General features: G+C 34.6%; 1 protein-coding gene across 1 annotated transcript in view; it reads left to right on the top strand.

The window, feature by feature from the left end:
• The window catches only part of LOC121421781 (relaxin receptor 2-like), a 36,102-nt gene that overhangs the window by 9,852 nt on the left and 8,977 nt on the right, over positions 1-17,273 (top strand). The window contains exons 5-14 of the mRNA XM_041616581.1: positions 2,982-3,035; positions 5,806-5,860; positions 6,335-6,556; positions 11,062-11,133; positions 12,836-12,907; positions 13,581-13,652; positions 14,430-14,501; positions 15,631-15,702; positions 16,335-16,406; positions 16,737-16,808. Of these exons, the coding sequence (XP_041472515.1) occupies positions 2,982-3,035; positions 5,806-5,860; positions 6,335-6,556; positions 11,062-11,133; positions 12,836-12,907; positions 13,581-13,652; positions 14,430-14,501; positions 15,631-15,702; positions 16,335-16,406; positions 16,737-16,808 (835 nt within the window). The remainder of the gene's footprint in view (positions 1-2,981; positions 3,036-5,805; positions 5,861-6,334; positions 6,557-11,061; positions 11,134-12,835; positions 12,908-13,580; positions 13,653-14,429; positions 14,502-15,630; positions 15,703-16,334; positions 16,407-16,736; positions 16,809-17,273) is intronic.

Genomic DNA, 17,273 nt, shown 5'->3' on the forward strand with positions numbered 1-17,273 from the left:
AAAGATTTGAAGAAAATAAAGCGGTGGATCAGGGAAAGTGAATAAAATTAAAGAAATTTACAGAAAAATGCAAAAGTGGATTTAGTGCTCCTGATGGAATAAAGTTAATTTGATTGAATTAGAGTAACATCTTAGCATAAGTAAAAGTGTACAAATAAAATATTGTTTAATTAAACAATAACATATAAAGGAATGGTAAAGAGGATACACCGTCCACTCTTATTTGCATATCACAACGTAATACATATAACTGTGTTATGTTTTATAAGCATTTTGTGAAATGTTACAGCTGTCTTATTTTACATCCGATTCTACATTTTAAGTTGTATGCTGTTATGATTTTTATATGCTACTTAAACTCTTTTTCGTGAATTTCAAATACTAGAAAAAATTGAACACAAATTTTCATTCCTCATCATAATAATGCATCGCGACAATGGTCAGCTTGACAAAAGTATTCCACGTTAATATCGCACGTTAAAAACATGCGAGATTGGTCTTCGGTGGTGTCAATCAAGGCAACCTGCAAAGTCCGCTTCTTTTTAATTATTTAATGTCTTAATGTTACACTTTCCCTTTTCATTCTCTTAGGTGATAATGAGAACGCATTAAGAAAAAAAACATTGTCAAGGGAAATGCCTGCTAAAATCAATAAAAACCCCTTTCCACATTACAATCTTTGGAGTGGTTCACTATCCTTACCAAGCCATTGTCTCTTTTTAAGGTAGAGAAATTCCGAACAACATCCCACTAAATAGGATTCTGGTATATTCATTTTCAGTTTAACGGCTTATTTCCTTCCTGTAAGGCAGATTTTTTTTTCTAATGACTTGATGGTCACATCCTGATCCAACGAATAAGAGCAATGCACTAACCTTGCGCTTCCGCGAAAAAAAATTCCCTAAAAAACTGCTATGCTTAAAGTGGTTTTCTTTGATAGAACTTTCTCTTGATTTGATTTAGTGTCAGATATTACATAGGCGATAATCTAAATGGAAAACCAAATGAAGGATATTTCCACGAAATATATGCCTATGCGGCACTATTCTTCTTAACAATGAAGTACGGTATATCGTTGTTCAAGAACTTGTAACGTTTGCTTTTGATAGCCGACATTGCGGTTACGTGTTGATTAAAGTGGGTATTTCACCCCTACTTACCATTTTTTTTAAATTGTCATTTTATTTATTATTGTTGTCTATACAGACACCAAGAACTTAATAAATTTTTTTATCTAAGATCCATCGTATTAATCAAAGCTAAATACTAATTTAGTAGTGAACATTTCATATTACAAGAGTAAGAGAAGTCCAAATGATTACTAAAGAAACCGGCATTAATGGCAGAGTTACTTCTCATCATGTTATGGATGCAAACCATGTCAAAATCTAAGTGGCGTCCAGATGGGGAGAGGCTTGGGGCGCCCCCCCCCCCTTCAAAAACTGAATTAAAACATCACGATCGAGAATAAGAAGAAACGAAAAGGAAAGAGAGAAGAATCGAATGCAATATTGTTAACTATTCTGAATGTTATATCAAAATCTATGACAAAATGTGATATTTCTAACAAAAATATCGAAATTTTGCCGGATCTGCTTTACCTAGATCATTTAAAATTATTGGGGCACTACGCTACTGTAAAATTTCATGAAAATTGGATGGCATATAGATATGTTTTTGGATTTTAAAGTATGCCTAGCTTCCTCTACTTTGTTATTTTATACGCGGGTGAGGGAGAGGATTTCCTTTTTTCTAGTGCGAAACCTTACTTTTAGAGACCCTTGAATGAATACTTTCATTTTACAGCCCTTACCGACACTATACTCAGATGTACCCCCTATAAGGTGTGGTCAAATTGATTCTTCCTTTCATAGAAGTATGAGTTGTGGTAGAAGTAGTTGTAGTATAATGGTGGTGATAGTACTAGAGGTTGTGTTAGCAGCAGTGGTAGTTGTAGTTGTAGCGGTAGTGATAGGAGTTTATTATTAGTAGAGTAGTAGTATTAGGAGTAGTAGTAGTATTGGTAGTAGTGGCAGTAGAAGTAGTGGTGGTAGTAATAGTAGTAGAGTAATAGTAGTAGTAGTAGTAGAGTAGTAGTAGTAGTAGTAGTAGAGTAGTAGTAGTAGTAGTATTAGTATTAGTATTAGTAGTGGTGGTAGTGGTGGTGGTAGTAGTAGTAGTAGTATTAGTAGTGGTAGTGGTGGTAGTGGTGGTGGTAGTAGTAGTAGTAGTAGTAGTAGTAGTAGTAGTAGTAGTAGTAGTAGTAGTAGTAGTAGTAGAAGTAGAAGTATTAGCCGATGGAGTACCTGGTAGCAGCAGCAACAGCAAGACAAATAGCAGTAGTGGTGGTGGTGGTGGTAGTAGTAGTAGTAGTATTAGTAGTAGTAGTAGTAGTAGCATTTATTTATTTATTTATTAGAACATATTTATTCAGGTACAAAAGATCAGCATAAAACTGTTTCTCATCAACGACCTGATGAAAACATAAACAACAACATAAATCATCATACAATACATGAAAATAAAGTCAAAATCTAGGTCAAAGATAACAATACTTTGTAACGTAAATAAACAAATTTTGTTACTTAAATGATAATATGAATCAAATTAAAATATTTTAAGTTATCAAAAGGGAACAGTTACTTATTACAAAACTACTAATTGTAAAATTTATTCACTAATAAAAACACTGAACAGTGAAATAATTATGGCATTATAGAAAATCAATTGAAACAATGGCATTCAGTTTCAGTTATAAATGTATGTCTAAAACTATAAAATATCAAAGGGTTGAGATCATTACAAATAATACTGAGTAGTAGTAGTAGTAGTAGTAGTAGTAGTAGTAGTAGTAGTAGTAGTAGTAGTAGTAGTAGTAGTAGTAGTAGTAGAAGAAGAAGTGTCGCTTGCCATTATCGCCGTTATGATCATGATGAGTAATGCATGTTTTCGTTTTCTTTTTTTTTCAAACAACAACACAGAAACTAAGTGCATACCAGTTGTTGATATCTGCGTGACTGCGGGATGGTATCAAGGTAACTAGAAACAAAAATGTTCGACTCACCTCATTTTATATCAAACACATTTGTCTCACTGTGCGTTTGTGTACACACCGAAATCCACTTGAGATAGCGATCTCAAAATAAGTTTGATTAGCTTCCGAAAATGGGAATATTTTAGATTACTTCAACTTTATTCCCAGTTAAGTGTGTTTTGATTTATGTATTATATTTATTATTTATTCATTTATTTCCTTATCTAGTTTAATTGTATTTATTTTTATTGATTGATTGATTTACTTTTATTTTTTTGTGAGGGAAAGACATATTAAACAGTGCGATTTAACTGACTGTTATTATATTATTATTTATTACACTCACCAAAAAACGCCGGTGTTAGTTTAACACCAGCCTGTTTGTGACGGGTATATATGTAAATGTGCTTTGTTAAGTCTGTAGAACAGACTACGACTACGAAATAAAACGGAGATCGGATAACGATCGATGTATGATTCCCGGACATGGAAAAAAAACGAACGTGTTTACTGTAACTAAGGCGTACACAGTCGTACAAGTGTTAACTAGCACCAAACAAGGAAATGTGTGCTTTCATGAGGAAATGTGGGCTAGGCTGGAATTGGTAAATATAACGCCAAAATCATGTGTCGTGTCGTGACAAGTATCTATATCGGTACACACCAGAGGGGCGCTGTAACAACACCGACTTGGCGTTAAAGCCCCCTTACACCTGACCGAATGTAAGGGAAGAAAAAAAAATGTGCGCAATTCAACGAATTCAATTACAATTTCCGTCAAATCGTGCGAACAGTAACTATTGCCAATTTTTATCAACGAACGCTAAGCGAAGGATAAATATGACGTGCAAAGGATATCGATTTTTCGGTTCACCTCTTTCAGTAAATTTCAGCCAAAGGCGAGTGAAGGGTTGATATAACCCAATAAGACGAACGAACAGTGAGCAATGGTTTAATATTGCGTGCGATTAGAAACGAAGACGAGGGAATAGATCAGACGCGGTTCTTGTACGTTTGTCTCACCGTGTTGCTTCGTTAAGGGTTCTTTCGAGATCGGTCCACTTTACCAATAGCGCGATAAGGGACTATGGGCGACAATAACACACGAACGATAAACCGTGGACCTACCAAAAAAACGAACGATTACCGCAGACTCAATAAACAGATGACCAACGATTTTTCAATTCGTCGGGAAATATTAAACGTGTTCAAAATTTCTACGCGCATTTAAATAATCGCAGTCGTTAGTTTAGAAGGTGAAAGAACCCAAACACTAAGGGTAAATATGATTCTTCATCAGTAACCATTGATAAAAAAATGTAAAAAAAAATGCCTTTAGGCAGCCAATTGCCTGAAGCATGCCTTGTGATGCCTAGCGAAATGCATTTTTTTTTACAAAATCGTTTTCAATGGTAACTGATATTAAATCATATTTACCCTTCGTGCTTGGGTTCGTACACCTGAACTAACAGCTGCGATTATTCATATTCGCGCGGAAATTTTGAACACGTTTAAAATTTCACGACGAATTGAAAATCCTTGGTCATCTGTTTGAGTTCACATTTCTTATTTAATGTGCGGTTATCTTTCGTTTATCATGTTTATCGCTCGTGTGTTATTGTCGCGCATAGTCCCTCATCGCGCTTTTGCCAAACTAGACCGATCTCGAAAGAATTCTTCACCATGTTAACAAAGCAACACGATGACACAAACGTACATGAACGCAGGATCTATTCCCTCGTCTTCGTTTCTAATCACACGCCATATGAAACCATTGCTTACCGTTTGTTCGTCTTATTAGGTTATATCAACCCTTTGCTCGCCTTCGGCTGCAATTTACTCAAAGAGGTGAACCAAAAAATCTATATCCTTCCCATGTCATATTTATCCTTAGCTTACCGTTCGTTGATAAGATTTGACAATAGTTACTGGTCGCATGATTTGACGGAAACTTTTATTTGAATTCGTTGGATTCGCGTGCATTTCGTGCATTTTTCCCATTCGTCACTCTTCGCCCGCCTACATTCGGTCAGGTGTGAGGGGGCTTTTAGGCAATTCGGTTAGGTGTGGGGGCCCTTAGGCTAACACCAAAGGGCATTTTAGCAAAACGTGACCATTAAAAAATGTCGGTTTGATTCTTAACTGATGTTGTTTCAACATCTCTCTTGTGTGGACAGATATAGATACCTGTCAGTGTTTGCAGTGTAGTTGCAACATCCCATGGATATTTTTATTTGTTTTCATTTTTAGACTTCAGATTTAACTAGACTTGACCAGTTCAGTGCAAATTGCAATATACACCGTTTAACATGGAAGATTCAATGTGCAATTGTTAAAATCTTTTAGATGATAAGCCTGAAATGAATAATTATCTGATACTGTAATGCTTAGCACTCTTAGATTATTGTTTATGTTTTTTAGGAATGATTTATGCATATATATCCCCTAAGCAAAGTTCTTAGTTATAAGTTACATATTGTAGTCTTTCTCCTCAGCTCATGCATTTGCATGTACATCAATCGGTTGCATCAGTCAGAAAAAGGGGGAAAGGCGTTTTCTAACATCATGCTTCCCTTATATCCTTGGTCAGAAAACTTTTCATTGACCCTTTTAGCCAATGGAATACATTATAAAGTAAATTGCAAAATGTGAACTTTATTTCTAAGCAAAGAAGCGATGTTCTCCATGTTTAAGATCTGACCATTAAAAATTAACCTTAATGCTCGCTAAACTCATCAAAACATTACTATACTTTTATCATCCAATTGCAGGAGTGCTGTGTGTGCCTACTCCAACTGCACCAACTCCATCATCTGTGCGATGTATGTAAGTTAGCTCACCCAGCTGAAAATAAGAGTGGGTGGGAGCAAGAACCATAGCCTCTTAGAAAAGTTCTACAACGGTGAAAAAAAGGAACATGAAAGAAAATGGAAATATTTACATATCATATTTTTTCGTATAATAAGATCCTTGCAAGAATTTGAGTTTTAAATCACTTAACTCGATATCTTCTTTTTTTAAGATCTTTTGCTCCTCCGCCAAAGCTGGGACCTGTTTCATAAAGGACTTGCATCTGTTGTATTTTTGGCATAATGGCAACTACCATGGTAACAGGGCTCAGCAGCCAATCATAATCAAGGTTACCTTGGTAGTTGTCATAATGACAACGTTACAACATAACTCTTTATAAAACGTGCCCCTATAGTCTCCTCACAGAGCGGCCAATAGATTTGCTCATATATACTATCGTTTTGTCATTTTCTTTATCCTTTCTGTACTCTCCAAACATGCCTGACGAAGGAGTTTGTCCAATGAACGCACCAGAACCTCGCTATCTGCTTTCGGCCTGACGGAAACATTGAGAGACAGATTGAAGGGACTCGCCCATACAACAATGGCAGTAGATCAAGATATAGAGAAGGCTCTAAACAAGCTTGCCGGTCTCTACACATACATTCAGCTTCACAATCTAGAGCTCTTTCCCGAACACATATTGAGCCGACAGAGTCAGGCTACTCTCTTGTAAGTTTGCCCCCCCCCCCCCCTCCTTCGACTTCAATAAAAATCCAACTTTATTCAAATTAGCTGAAAATAACGACGCATCAATTTAAAATACATATATTCAAAGGTATTTGTATAAATATGTTTTTATACTGTATATGTTATTTTAGTATCCCTAAATTAGACCCCAAAGTAACCAATCTGGAATAAAATTATTGGAAATGGTTTTTCAACTGATTTGAGTAGGTATGGGTGTCAACATTTACCAAAAAAAAGTTAGGAGGAATGCGGGTTGGGGAAAGTGCTTTTTATCAGGGTCAAAGGTCAATGACCTTTTCATATGTACTGTATAATGGTATCTCTGAGATGGAAAGGCGCAGGTTGGTGATAATGGTGTCAAAATACACAAATTCTTACCAGAATATCAAATAAAATAAAATTAAGTACCTAGAATGCACATTCACCGATAAAATTCAAGGTCAAAGCCTTTCAAAGGTCAATGACCTTTTTTACATTATATACCATACTGTATAATGGTATCTATGAGATAAGGTACAGGCTGGCGATCATGGTGTCAAAATGTACAGATTCTTACAAGAAGATAAAATAGAATGAATTCAATTACTTAGAATGAACATTCACCAATAAAATTCAAGGTCAACGCTTAAGGTCAATGACCTTTTTACATTATATATACCATATTGTATAATGGTATCTCTGAGATGAAAAGGCGCAGGTTGTTGATAATGGTGTCAAAATGCACTGATTCTTACAAGAAGAAAATAGAATGAATTCAAGTACTTAAAATGGACATTCACCAATAAAATTCAAGGTCAACGCTTATCAAAGTTCAATGACCTTTTTACATTATATATACCATATTGTATAATGGTATCTCTGAGATGGAAAGGCGCAGGTTGGTGATAATGGTGTCAAAATGCACTGATTCTTACCAGAAGATCAAATGAAGAAAAAAATAAGTATCTAGAATGTACATTCACCCATAAAATTTAAGGCCAAAGGTCAATTACCTTTTATACATATACCATATTATATAATGGTATCTCTGAGATAAAACACCACAGGTTGGTGATCTTGGTGCCAAAATGCAAAGATTAATATTGTACATGTAGATTAAACAACACCAAAATCAGTATAAAGAATAAAGTTTCAACCTTGAATTCCAAGATCAAATGAAATATTATATATATCTGTATGACATAAAAATAACAAACATTTATTCTAATTTATTTGTGATAATGTAAATAAAAATGGCTAATTTGTAATGAAAACATTGAGGTTTCATAAATTCAGTCTGAAGTAATGAAGGTCATGGAGAATATATTTAGCGGTCAGAGGTCAATGAACTCTTTCCAAAATATCAGTGAAAATTAAGTAAAAAAAGTTGATAACCAAATAACGCTTCTTCATATACTGTTACGCATTGCCAAAAACAATGAACAAAAATAAATGAAATCGAGTATATAATTTAAAATGATATTTATCTTAAGTAGCAGCATTTAATGCATCATAATATCTAAATCAAGGTGGTCGTGTCTTTTTCTCTCCAGCGATATTCCACTCACCTCAATGCTATAATAAATACTATAAACTATTAGCTTAATCTTATGAATAGGATAGGTCTAACTCTCATGTTGCAGCTAGCATCATCTGAGAGCATTTCCAATCAGCAGAGGGATGACGATGAAGATGAAATGAAGGCCATACTTAGAACTGCAATTTTTCATAGTAAATAGCACGTATCTCAACTTCAACAAAGATGAATTCCCGTATTATTATTAATTACCTCTCATTGCGAGCTGCCAGAATCTCTTGAGATGCTGTAAAGCTGCAGGACAAAACTTCATATCTGCTCTCTAGCTGCCGTACGTCACCCACGATGCTATTTCTACTAGGTATCAATTTCTACAAGGATCATGTATTTGGTCCAGAACAACTGATTGTTACCATGCACAAATTAGGCATATAATAATAAAATTCAAAAGGAGATAATAGCTTACAAGTAGACATCCGTCGACCTATAAACAAAACTCCTACAGCACCACTTCCAGTTCTTGAGGATCAAGCTGTGCAACGTATCAGTAATATAGAACCTGGTCTGATATCCCTTGACAGAACATAAGGCTTTCATTGAATGGGCCAGATCAAAGTCCTGAAAATCTCAGAAGGTTTTCAAGAGTTTGATTACTCTTTGCCGAAATTGAGACACTTAACTTCATTTACTATGACCAAAGCTGCAGCTATAATGATTGCCTTATTATAATTCTTCATCATTGTCCCTGGCTATATGAAAATGTTCTTGGATGATGCATGCCATTAGGGTTAGGCCTATCCTTTCCATTTACAGATTAAGTTATAGAATTTATTCTAGCATTTCAAGGTTTAATAGTGACCTATTGCTACAGAGAAATTAGTACCTTGATTTAGATTTATAAAATGCATATCTAAATGCTGCTACTTTAGAAAACTTCACCATTTCAAATTATATCAAACATGATTTTTTTTTTACACTTTTGGCAATGCATTACTACAAAATATATTAAAAAGTTCTATTTGATCTCAATTTCATCTCGAACTTGTATTTTAACATCATCATTGGTCAAGGAATCCGCTATTAAATTTCTGTTAATTTTCCAAGCAGGTCAGTCTTTTTCCCATCAGAATCACTATATATCTACATGCCACAGTCAAGTTATCGACCTTTTTGCTTAAATGCCCTGTCATTATTGACAAAGTTGATTGACCTATAACCCCTAAATATATTTTTCATGGCCATTATTTATCCTTTAATATTTCAGAGTAAAAATTATTAAACAAGCAAGTTTTCATTACAAATAGCTATCTTTCTTTCTACTATTCACAAATAAAATGTGAATATGATGGATTAATTTCTTGGGGGGATCTTGCATGGATATATGAATATTTATTAACTTTTGACCTTTGACTTTGGATTTTAAAGGCGAAGGATAATTCTTTATTATTATTTTGTGCCTTTTTATCTTCTTGCAAAAATTGCTTTTTGACACCAACATGCGTTTTATCTCAGAGATACCATTATACGATATATAGCCTATTAAGGTCATTGACCTTTGACCTTCAACTTTATGGATTAATATGCATTCTGTGTACTTAATTTCATTTAAAAAAATCTTTCTGTAAGAATCTCTGCATTTTGACACCAAGATCACTAACCCGCGCATTTTCATCTCAGAGATATCATTGTACCGTATATGGTATATAATGTAAAAAAGGTAATTGACCTTTGAAACGCTTTGACCTTGAATTGCATTGGTGAATCAACATTAAATGTACTCGATTTTATTTCATTTGATCTTCTTGTAAGAATCTGTCCATTTTGACACCAAGATCACCAACCTGCGCTTTTAATCTCAAGAGATACCATTATACTGTATGATGGTATATCATGTAAAAAAGGTCAATGACCTTTGAAATGCTTTGGCCTTGAATTTCATTGGTGAATGAGCATTGTATGCACTTGATTTTATTTTATTTTCTCTTCTTGTAAGAATCTGTGCATTTTGACACCAAGATCACCAACCTGCGCCTTTTCATCTCAGAGATACCATTGTACCGTATATGGTACATAATGTTAAAAAGGTCATTGACCTTTGAAAGGCTTTGACCTTGAAAGTTTTTTTTAATGTGCATTCTAGGTACTTAATTTTATTTTATTTGATATTCTGGTAAGAATTTGCGTATTTTGACACCATTATCACCAACCTGCCCCTTTCCATCTCAGAGATACCATTATACAGTATATATGAAAAGGTCATTGACCTTTGACCTTGAAAAAAAGCACTTTCCCCAACCCGTATTCCTCCTAACTTTTTTTTGGTAAATGTTGACACCCATACCTACTCAAATCAGTCAAAAAACCATTTCCAATAATTTTATTCCAGATGGTTACTAATTACGGGATACTATAAGAATGTTTTTACGAGAGATGTAAAATAAATAAAACTAAAAACTGAAAGTGAAACATGTAGACGAAGAAAATGCCAAAGAAATCGAATATATATATATTCTTCATGAAAGTAATAAACATATATCAGGAAACGTTAACGACTGTTTGCTTGCTTCGTCTAAATACTGATCTGTAAGTTAATGTTAATTTTTAGTTATATATATATATATATATATATATATATATACATCCATAATGACTGAATAGAACGGGGTGGACCCCACTTTACTGTTTGGCATTTGATCGTACATAAAAAACCTCTATACGATTGTTCTTTAATCCTGATTGATAATAACATTCCAATTTGCTAGGAACTTTTCTTCTTCATCATTATCTTCTTTTTCTTCTTCTTCTGTTTTTTTTTCTTCTTCTCCTCCTCCTTCTTTTTCTTCTTCTTCTTCGACTTTACCTTCTTCTTATTCCACTTCTCCTCCCAGTGTAAGTGCTGCTTTAAGATGATGAAAATAATCTAACCGGTTGTGTATGTGTATACATTTAATAATTTCTTTCTGATGTACAGATTCCTATTTGATATGAATTTACTGTCAATTGAAGACAATGCTTTCATTGGATTTCCAAGGCTTCAAACACTGTGAGTTTGTGTTTATCACTTCAGTAAACCCCTTTCCCTTGTCTACAGGTCTAGCTGAAGCATGTCCCGTCTCTTCAAAAGCGGATATATTTTCAGACAACTCTGAAATAAGTTTCCTCTTCCCCCCCCCCCCCTGATTTCACAGCTGATAAAGCGTACGAAAATGAGGGGTAACAAGTTGATAGTTATTTGAATATTGGTAACAGAGAAAATGATTAATATAAATGAAAATGACGTTAGACCTTACACCGCCAGTGATTTTACGAACAGGCTCAAACCTCGGCTGGTCTCTAAATCATGATTGCGATATAATCTCGCTCAAAGTTTGGATGTTGTTCAGACGCTCACAAGTTCGCGCTTTGAAAGAAACCAGATCAATTATTCACACCAATTAAAAAGGATACATTCTTTTTTTTTTTGGTAATAAACAAAATTTTGTCTGCAATTCGTATTCATTCTGTCAATATTTAAAATGCTTCGCATGGATGCATTTCAGAAGCTGCTAGTTTTAAAACAAAGCAGGGGGTATAGCCAGTTCGTAAAAATCACGCGCACCATATGCACTGTTTTTAGCGGCACAAACCGCGGTTAGAGCCAGTGCGTAAAATCATTCATGCCACGCGCATGATTTTTAGAGGCACAAATCCTCCGCAAACCAGCTTGTTCACCGCATACTGCTCTTTGACCTGTCCGCATACTGGTCTTTGGCCTGTCTGCATACTGGTCTTTGACCTGTCCACATACTGGTCTTTGACCTGTGCGCCCCATTCCAGAAACCGTATGGTACCCAAAAAGTGGTTTGAGCCAGCTCGTAAAATCGTGGGAGATGGTTGAGCCGGTTCGTAAAAAGAATGAAATATGTCCTTATTTGTTTAAATGCATGCAAAATCCATGCAAAAAGGAAAATGATTTCGAAAATTTGACCATAAATCAGATTTTGAGCCGGTTCGTAAAATCAGTGACAAGATAGTCCACAACAATGATTCATTTATCACCGTCCATATGCAATGTTGAAATAAAGCTAATTGATAATAGGGTTATTTATATTTCCTTCCCCAATCAATACTTACGATTATAGGCTGATACCGATATCATTCTATTAATATTTTTCCTCGTACAAATTCACACTGAAGTCATTTCAATTTATTAATGTGCATTCTAATCAACGCGTTATCGTTTTCCAGGAGGTATCGGTCATTCAAAATCTTAAATCAGACAATGTTATTAATTTAAATATTCTATATAATCATGCACATGAATTAATATTCAAGTATAATCCAAATTTGATCATTTCAATATTATGTGCTTTTGATTTCGTTCTACGGCAAACATGTTCGTTAATCGTCTTACAAATTCAGAAATGTACTTCTTTTGATCTTAGGAAATGAAATTCAGGAACTACACATTCAATGATTAACAATGACCGATGCGATTGCATAAACAACCAATTCAACCAATTAGTAATTTTGCAGTCCGTTTGTTTTGCATGGCATCTATATCTATACGAAAATGTTTAAACATATTTATGATATAATTATAATTGTTAGGCATTATGGCTGAACTAGATATTTGTTTAACCCAAATTTCAAGTTCCACAATTTTCATATAGTTTTCAACTTAAGGACAATTCCACATTCCTTTTCGCCCAAAATATTGGAGTGAATTTTAAATATTATATTACCATGCATGTATTTTATTACAGAATCCTGGGGACCAACAATATACGGGAGATAAGAAATACAGCGTTCACTGGTTTAGAACAATTGCAATATCTGTAAGTTATAATTTAAACAGAAATGAACAGCGGGTGGGAAATTTGTTTGGGTTGGAAACGACATAAGCTAGTATTCATTTGTTCCATTTCCCCTTTTTTAAGGTTATGTTTTAGGGGGCGGGTTAATAGTTCATGTGTGTGTTGGTGTATGCGATCGTGGGAGTGTGTTGTTTGTAAGTGAAAGAGGGTTTGCCAATGTTGCTGTTCATTTATAAGTATTCACACTAATATACATAAATACTATGGATGAGTGGGTGTTCGTGTGTGTGTGGGTGTGTGTGTGTGTGTAAAGAGAAATTTAATCATTCGGATCTAGGTCATTTTAATGAATGAATGGTTCCTTTGATATCATTGGTGTTACAACTACTATCAGTACTATTATCTTTATCATCATTGTTCTTTAGTAGTTATCAACAATATTGTTGTTAATGTTCGCTATTATTCATGTATTCATTTTCATTGCGACTGTAATACTAGCACTATTCGTAGAAACCTCGATAGTGAAAATGGTATGCAACCTAGATTTGTTGATTTTGAATTTCGAATTACCTTCAACGAAAATAACCCATTTGATTATGGGACACTCTCCCATATGACAGTTTGAAGCCCTATGCCGGTATCAATATTCTTTTACCAATACTTATTTATAATTTTTTCCCCTGTTCATGTCCAGGAATCTTCGACATAACGATATATCTTCCATTGAGAATGACACGTTCACACATTTGAACAATCTGTTCTTCTTGTGAGTATAGAATCATGATAAATGTACATATCGTATTGAGCATTATTTGGCGCCATCTACAGGACACCGAAAGGTTTCCAAAAATAAGGCAACTTGTACATTAGGTATTATTGATTATTTTAAGAAGGACGCCTGGTTGAAATCTTTAGATGTCATGTCCACTCTAAAAAGTTAAATATATCAGGTATAACGGATTTGAATTAGAGCCAATGTATTCTCTGGGAAATATCCGCTTTTGCTTGGAATTGCCCTCATATTTCAACTATTTTGAGCTTTATAACCTTACATTTCTTTATTCGCTCCATAACGCCCATTCTTGTAGCCTTTCCTATTCTAGACGTGCATCTACATAGTTTCTAAGTCATTATGTACTGAGATTTTGGATATTGATTTTCTTGAGCAAGCGCAAACGTATTTAAACATTTTTTTTTAATGATGAATGACACGGTGATTTGCATCAACTTTGAATACAACTGATAAAATTCAATACGTCTATATCTGATATCAATATGAATCACATTAAACGATTTTTTTATCATTTAAAAAAGAACCATTAGGTCTCTGATGCTCTATGCTACACCAGTTTCCTAGTCAACCTATTTACTTAGACTTGTTTTGTCTGTGTTTCCTGGTGGATAAAACTTTTCATTATTTTAAGAATGAATTTTACAAAATGGTTGATTCTGATTGGCTGATGGTTTTGTTGACATGGCTCACATTTTAATGGCAAAGTCTTTAGTTATATGCAAGGACTTTTGTTTATATTTCATTCTCAAGGGAAATGAACAACAACGAACTAGTCCATCTTCAGCCGGGTGTATTCTCTGGATTGAACAACCTTCGGGCACTGTGAGTATAAGAGACGGAGGTTAGTTTGAAGAAAGGGTTGCAACCGCTCTACCCATCAATATCAAACGGTTGGGACTTGCATTTGTTATTCTACTGTAAATAGCACCCTAAATATAAAACACTTTCTGCGACTGTCCCAACTATTTTGCGTAATGTTGTCAACGTACTCTTATAAAGATATGCCACCAATAACTAAATCCTGGTTTTCAATCAGCATCATGATTATTTTCATGTGTTCTATTCGTTCATAACACCGACCACCTAGAACCAATCAAAACCCTTGTATGGCATACGAAATGGCATCGCAAGCCTATGAGTTACAGGGCTCAGATTTTTTTTCCTTTTTTTAGGGGGGGAGGTATGCATTTTTTAAACTCAATTGCCTTAATTGCCCCAGCAAATATTTGTCTGATCACTGCCTTTCTGTATTGCTCCTGTAATGCACAATATCAAATGAGGTAAAGTTCTTCCTACTTAATTATGAAGCGCTAGTTTTTATATTCTCAGTGTGAATATCCAAACATGAACTTTTCAAAATATGCGTTGGAAGAAAAAAAAATGTCATTGAGCTTAAAGCCATGGGTATAATAAATTAGTTTTGTCATTTTAAGCGAGAAATATGTAAATTTGTATTCGAATCGGATGCCTTTTACACTTTTTCCTCGTAATATGGTGAAAATAAACTTTTGGAGAATACCTATTTATTACAGTTTTTAATAACGAATTTGTTTATCTAGAAGAAATTTTCCTGAATAAAAAAAGAAAAGAAATTACAGTTGTCGGTATCAGAGACCGAACAATGGAAAAGGCACTTTTTATATTGCACCGGTGTTCTAAATTTTTGTAGACTTTAATTGTTTAGGACTACATCAAATGATACTACATTTTGAAGGGTGGCAAGAACATTTAATAGAGAAATTCTTAAAGCGAACTTTTATCATATGAAAACGAATAAAAATGTATTAGGGAAAAAGGCTTTCACCAATAGTAAAATTAGCAACACTTGCATCGATATACAAATAAAGTTAATGGTTTATTATATTGACAGCGATTTGATATGTATTTTCAAAATCACATTTAGTATTTATAAATGTATTTCATTCCACCGTCTAATTAATGTCAATAACAGGGCTCTATTCAAGAATGAGATTACCGGCATCGATAAGGGAGTTTTCGACGGCCTGCATGAATTGCAATTTCTGTAAGTAAAGTGGTATTCTAATATTTTGCCTTTCATTTAACTTAATTATTCAATACCTCAGATTTACAAATTGAACCCATTTTTCCACGTGATTTTCAAGATATACAATGCGCCCCAGTAATGGTTTATGCTTCTGAGGAGTCATGCAAAATCCGAGTTTCGAATCCCTATCAAGGAAGGGACTCACGGGAGGCAGTTGCGCAGAAACCCGCGCGTGAATCCGCATCCACTGTTATTTTGAGTTAAATGAACTTTAATGAAAAAGCAAACATTATGCTAATGCGCCATTTTCCTACGCAACCTTGTGTTGACATTTCATGTTCGATCTCTTTTGGCTTATCCTTGAATACACTACCTATGTTATATTTAGTACCAACATGAAAAGGACAGGTTGCATTTTATGATGAGTTGAATGAAAGACCGTGAATCGTTTGGCCATGCCGAAGGAAAAAAAAATGGAAACACCATATTTCGTTTTTGTAGTACGCACTGTATCCACACACATATATATATGTATTCAATGTCTGTCTTCTCATGGATAGTTAGGTGACATCTTCACTGGTGTGTAGACGTACAGCAGATAAGATACAATGATTGAATCTTTCCCCTTCTTCGTCTTTCATCTCATTCAGGTATCTGCAGTCAAATAACATTAGCGATATTCAAGTCGGAGCGTTTTCTGATCTTGAAAACCTTAAAATATTGTAAGTTCCTATTTGTTTCATTTTTATTTGTTAATTCTGTCTTTTTGTGGGTCCGACGCGTGTGACCTCCCCCACCCCCATATTTTGCTCCTCAAATGCCCTCCTAGCTTAAAAATCCTGGTGGCGCCACTGCGCTGTGTGTATACACTATGGCTGTTCGAGACTTCTTCGGGAGTGTCTGTAGCATAGGCTAGAATTTTTCATCGTTCTTTATCTTTAGATCCTCTCCTTCCCATCGGCCTCAAATTCAGTTTGTGTATATTTATCATTCAAACGTCATTTCACGTCGATAACACTATCTTCTATTCTATTCTGATTTCTCCCCCGTAGGAATTTGTCGTCAAATTTGATAAACACTTTACGAAGTGAAGTATTCACAGGACTTTGGTCTCTTCAGTATCTGTAAGTTAAGTTCTGTTCGTTGAGTTTCGCGCGGCGTCAGGTCGTTGACTATAGTCAGTCAGTCACTTACAATACAATCAAGCACAAAGACTTATCTCATGAAAAAAAACATATTTACTATAGCTCCAGTAACAGTGACCTCACTATTTCCAATATTCTATAATATTTCTAATTGATTTTGTTTGTAGATTTTAATTTTTCTACATTGTAATGCGATTGCATTTTTGCATTTAGGTCTCATGAAAAGCGCTATATAAGACTAAAAAAGAAAGTTATCATTATTACAATAAGGGATCAACCTTCGTGCGCAAAGGTGTGAACGAAGACATTCGTAACTTAAAGATATATATATATATATACATATATATATAAAAGATCTTGCATAAATCTGAGGATTAAACAAAATATATTTTTGTCTTGTTATATACTCAGGAGTGCTGTAATGACATTGATGTGATACGGCAT

This window comes from Lytechinus variegatus, chromosome 9 (genome assembly GCF_018143015.1).
Source record: "Lytechinus variegatus isolate NC3 chromosome 9, Lvar_3.0, whole genome shotgun sequence".
NCBI classification, from domain to species: domain Eukaryota; kingdom Metazoa; phylum Echinodermata; class Echinoidea; order Temnopleuroida; family Toxopneustidae; genus Lytechinus; species Lytechinus variegatus.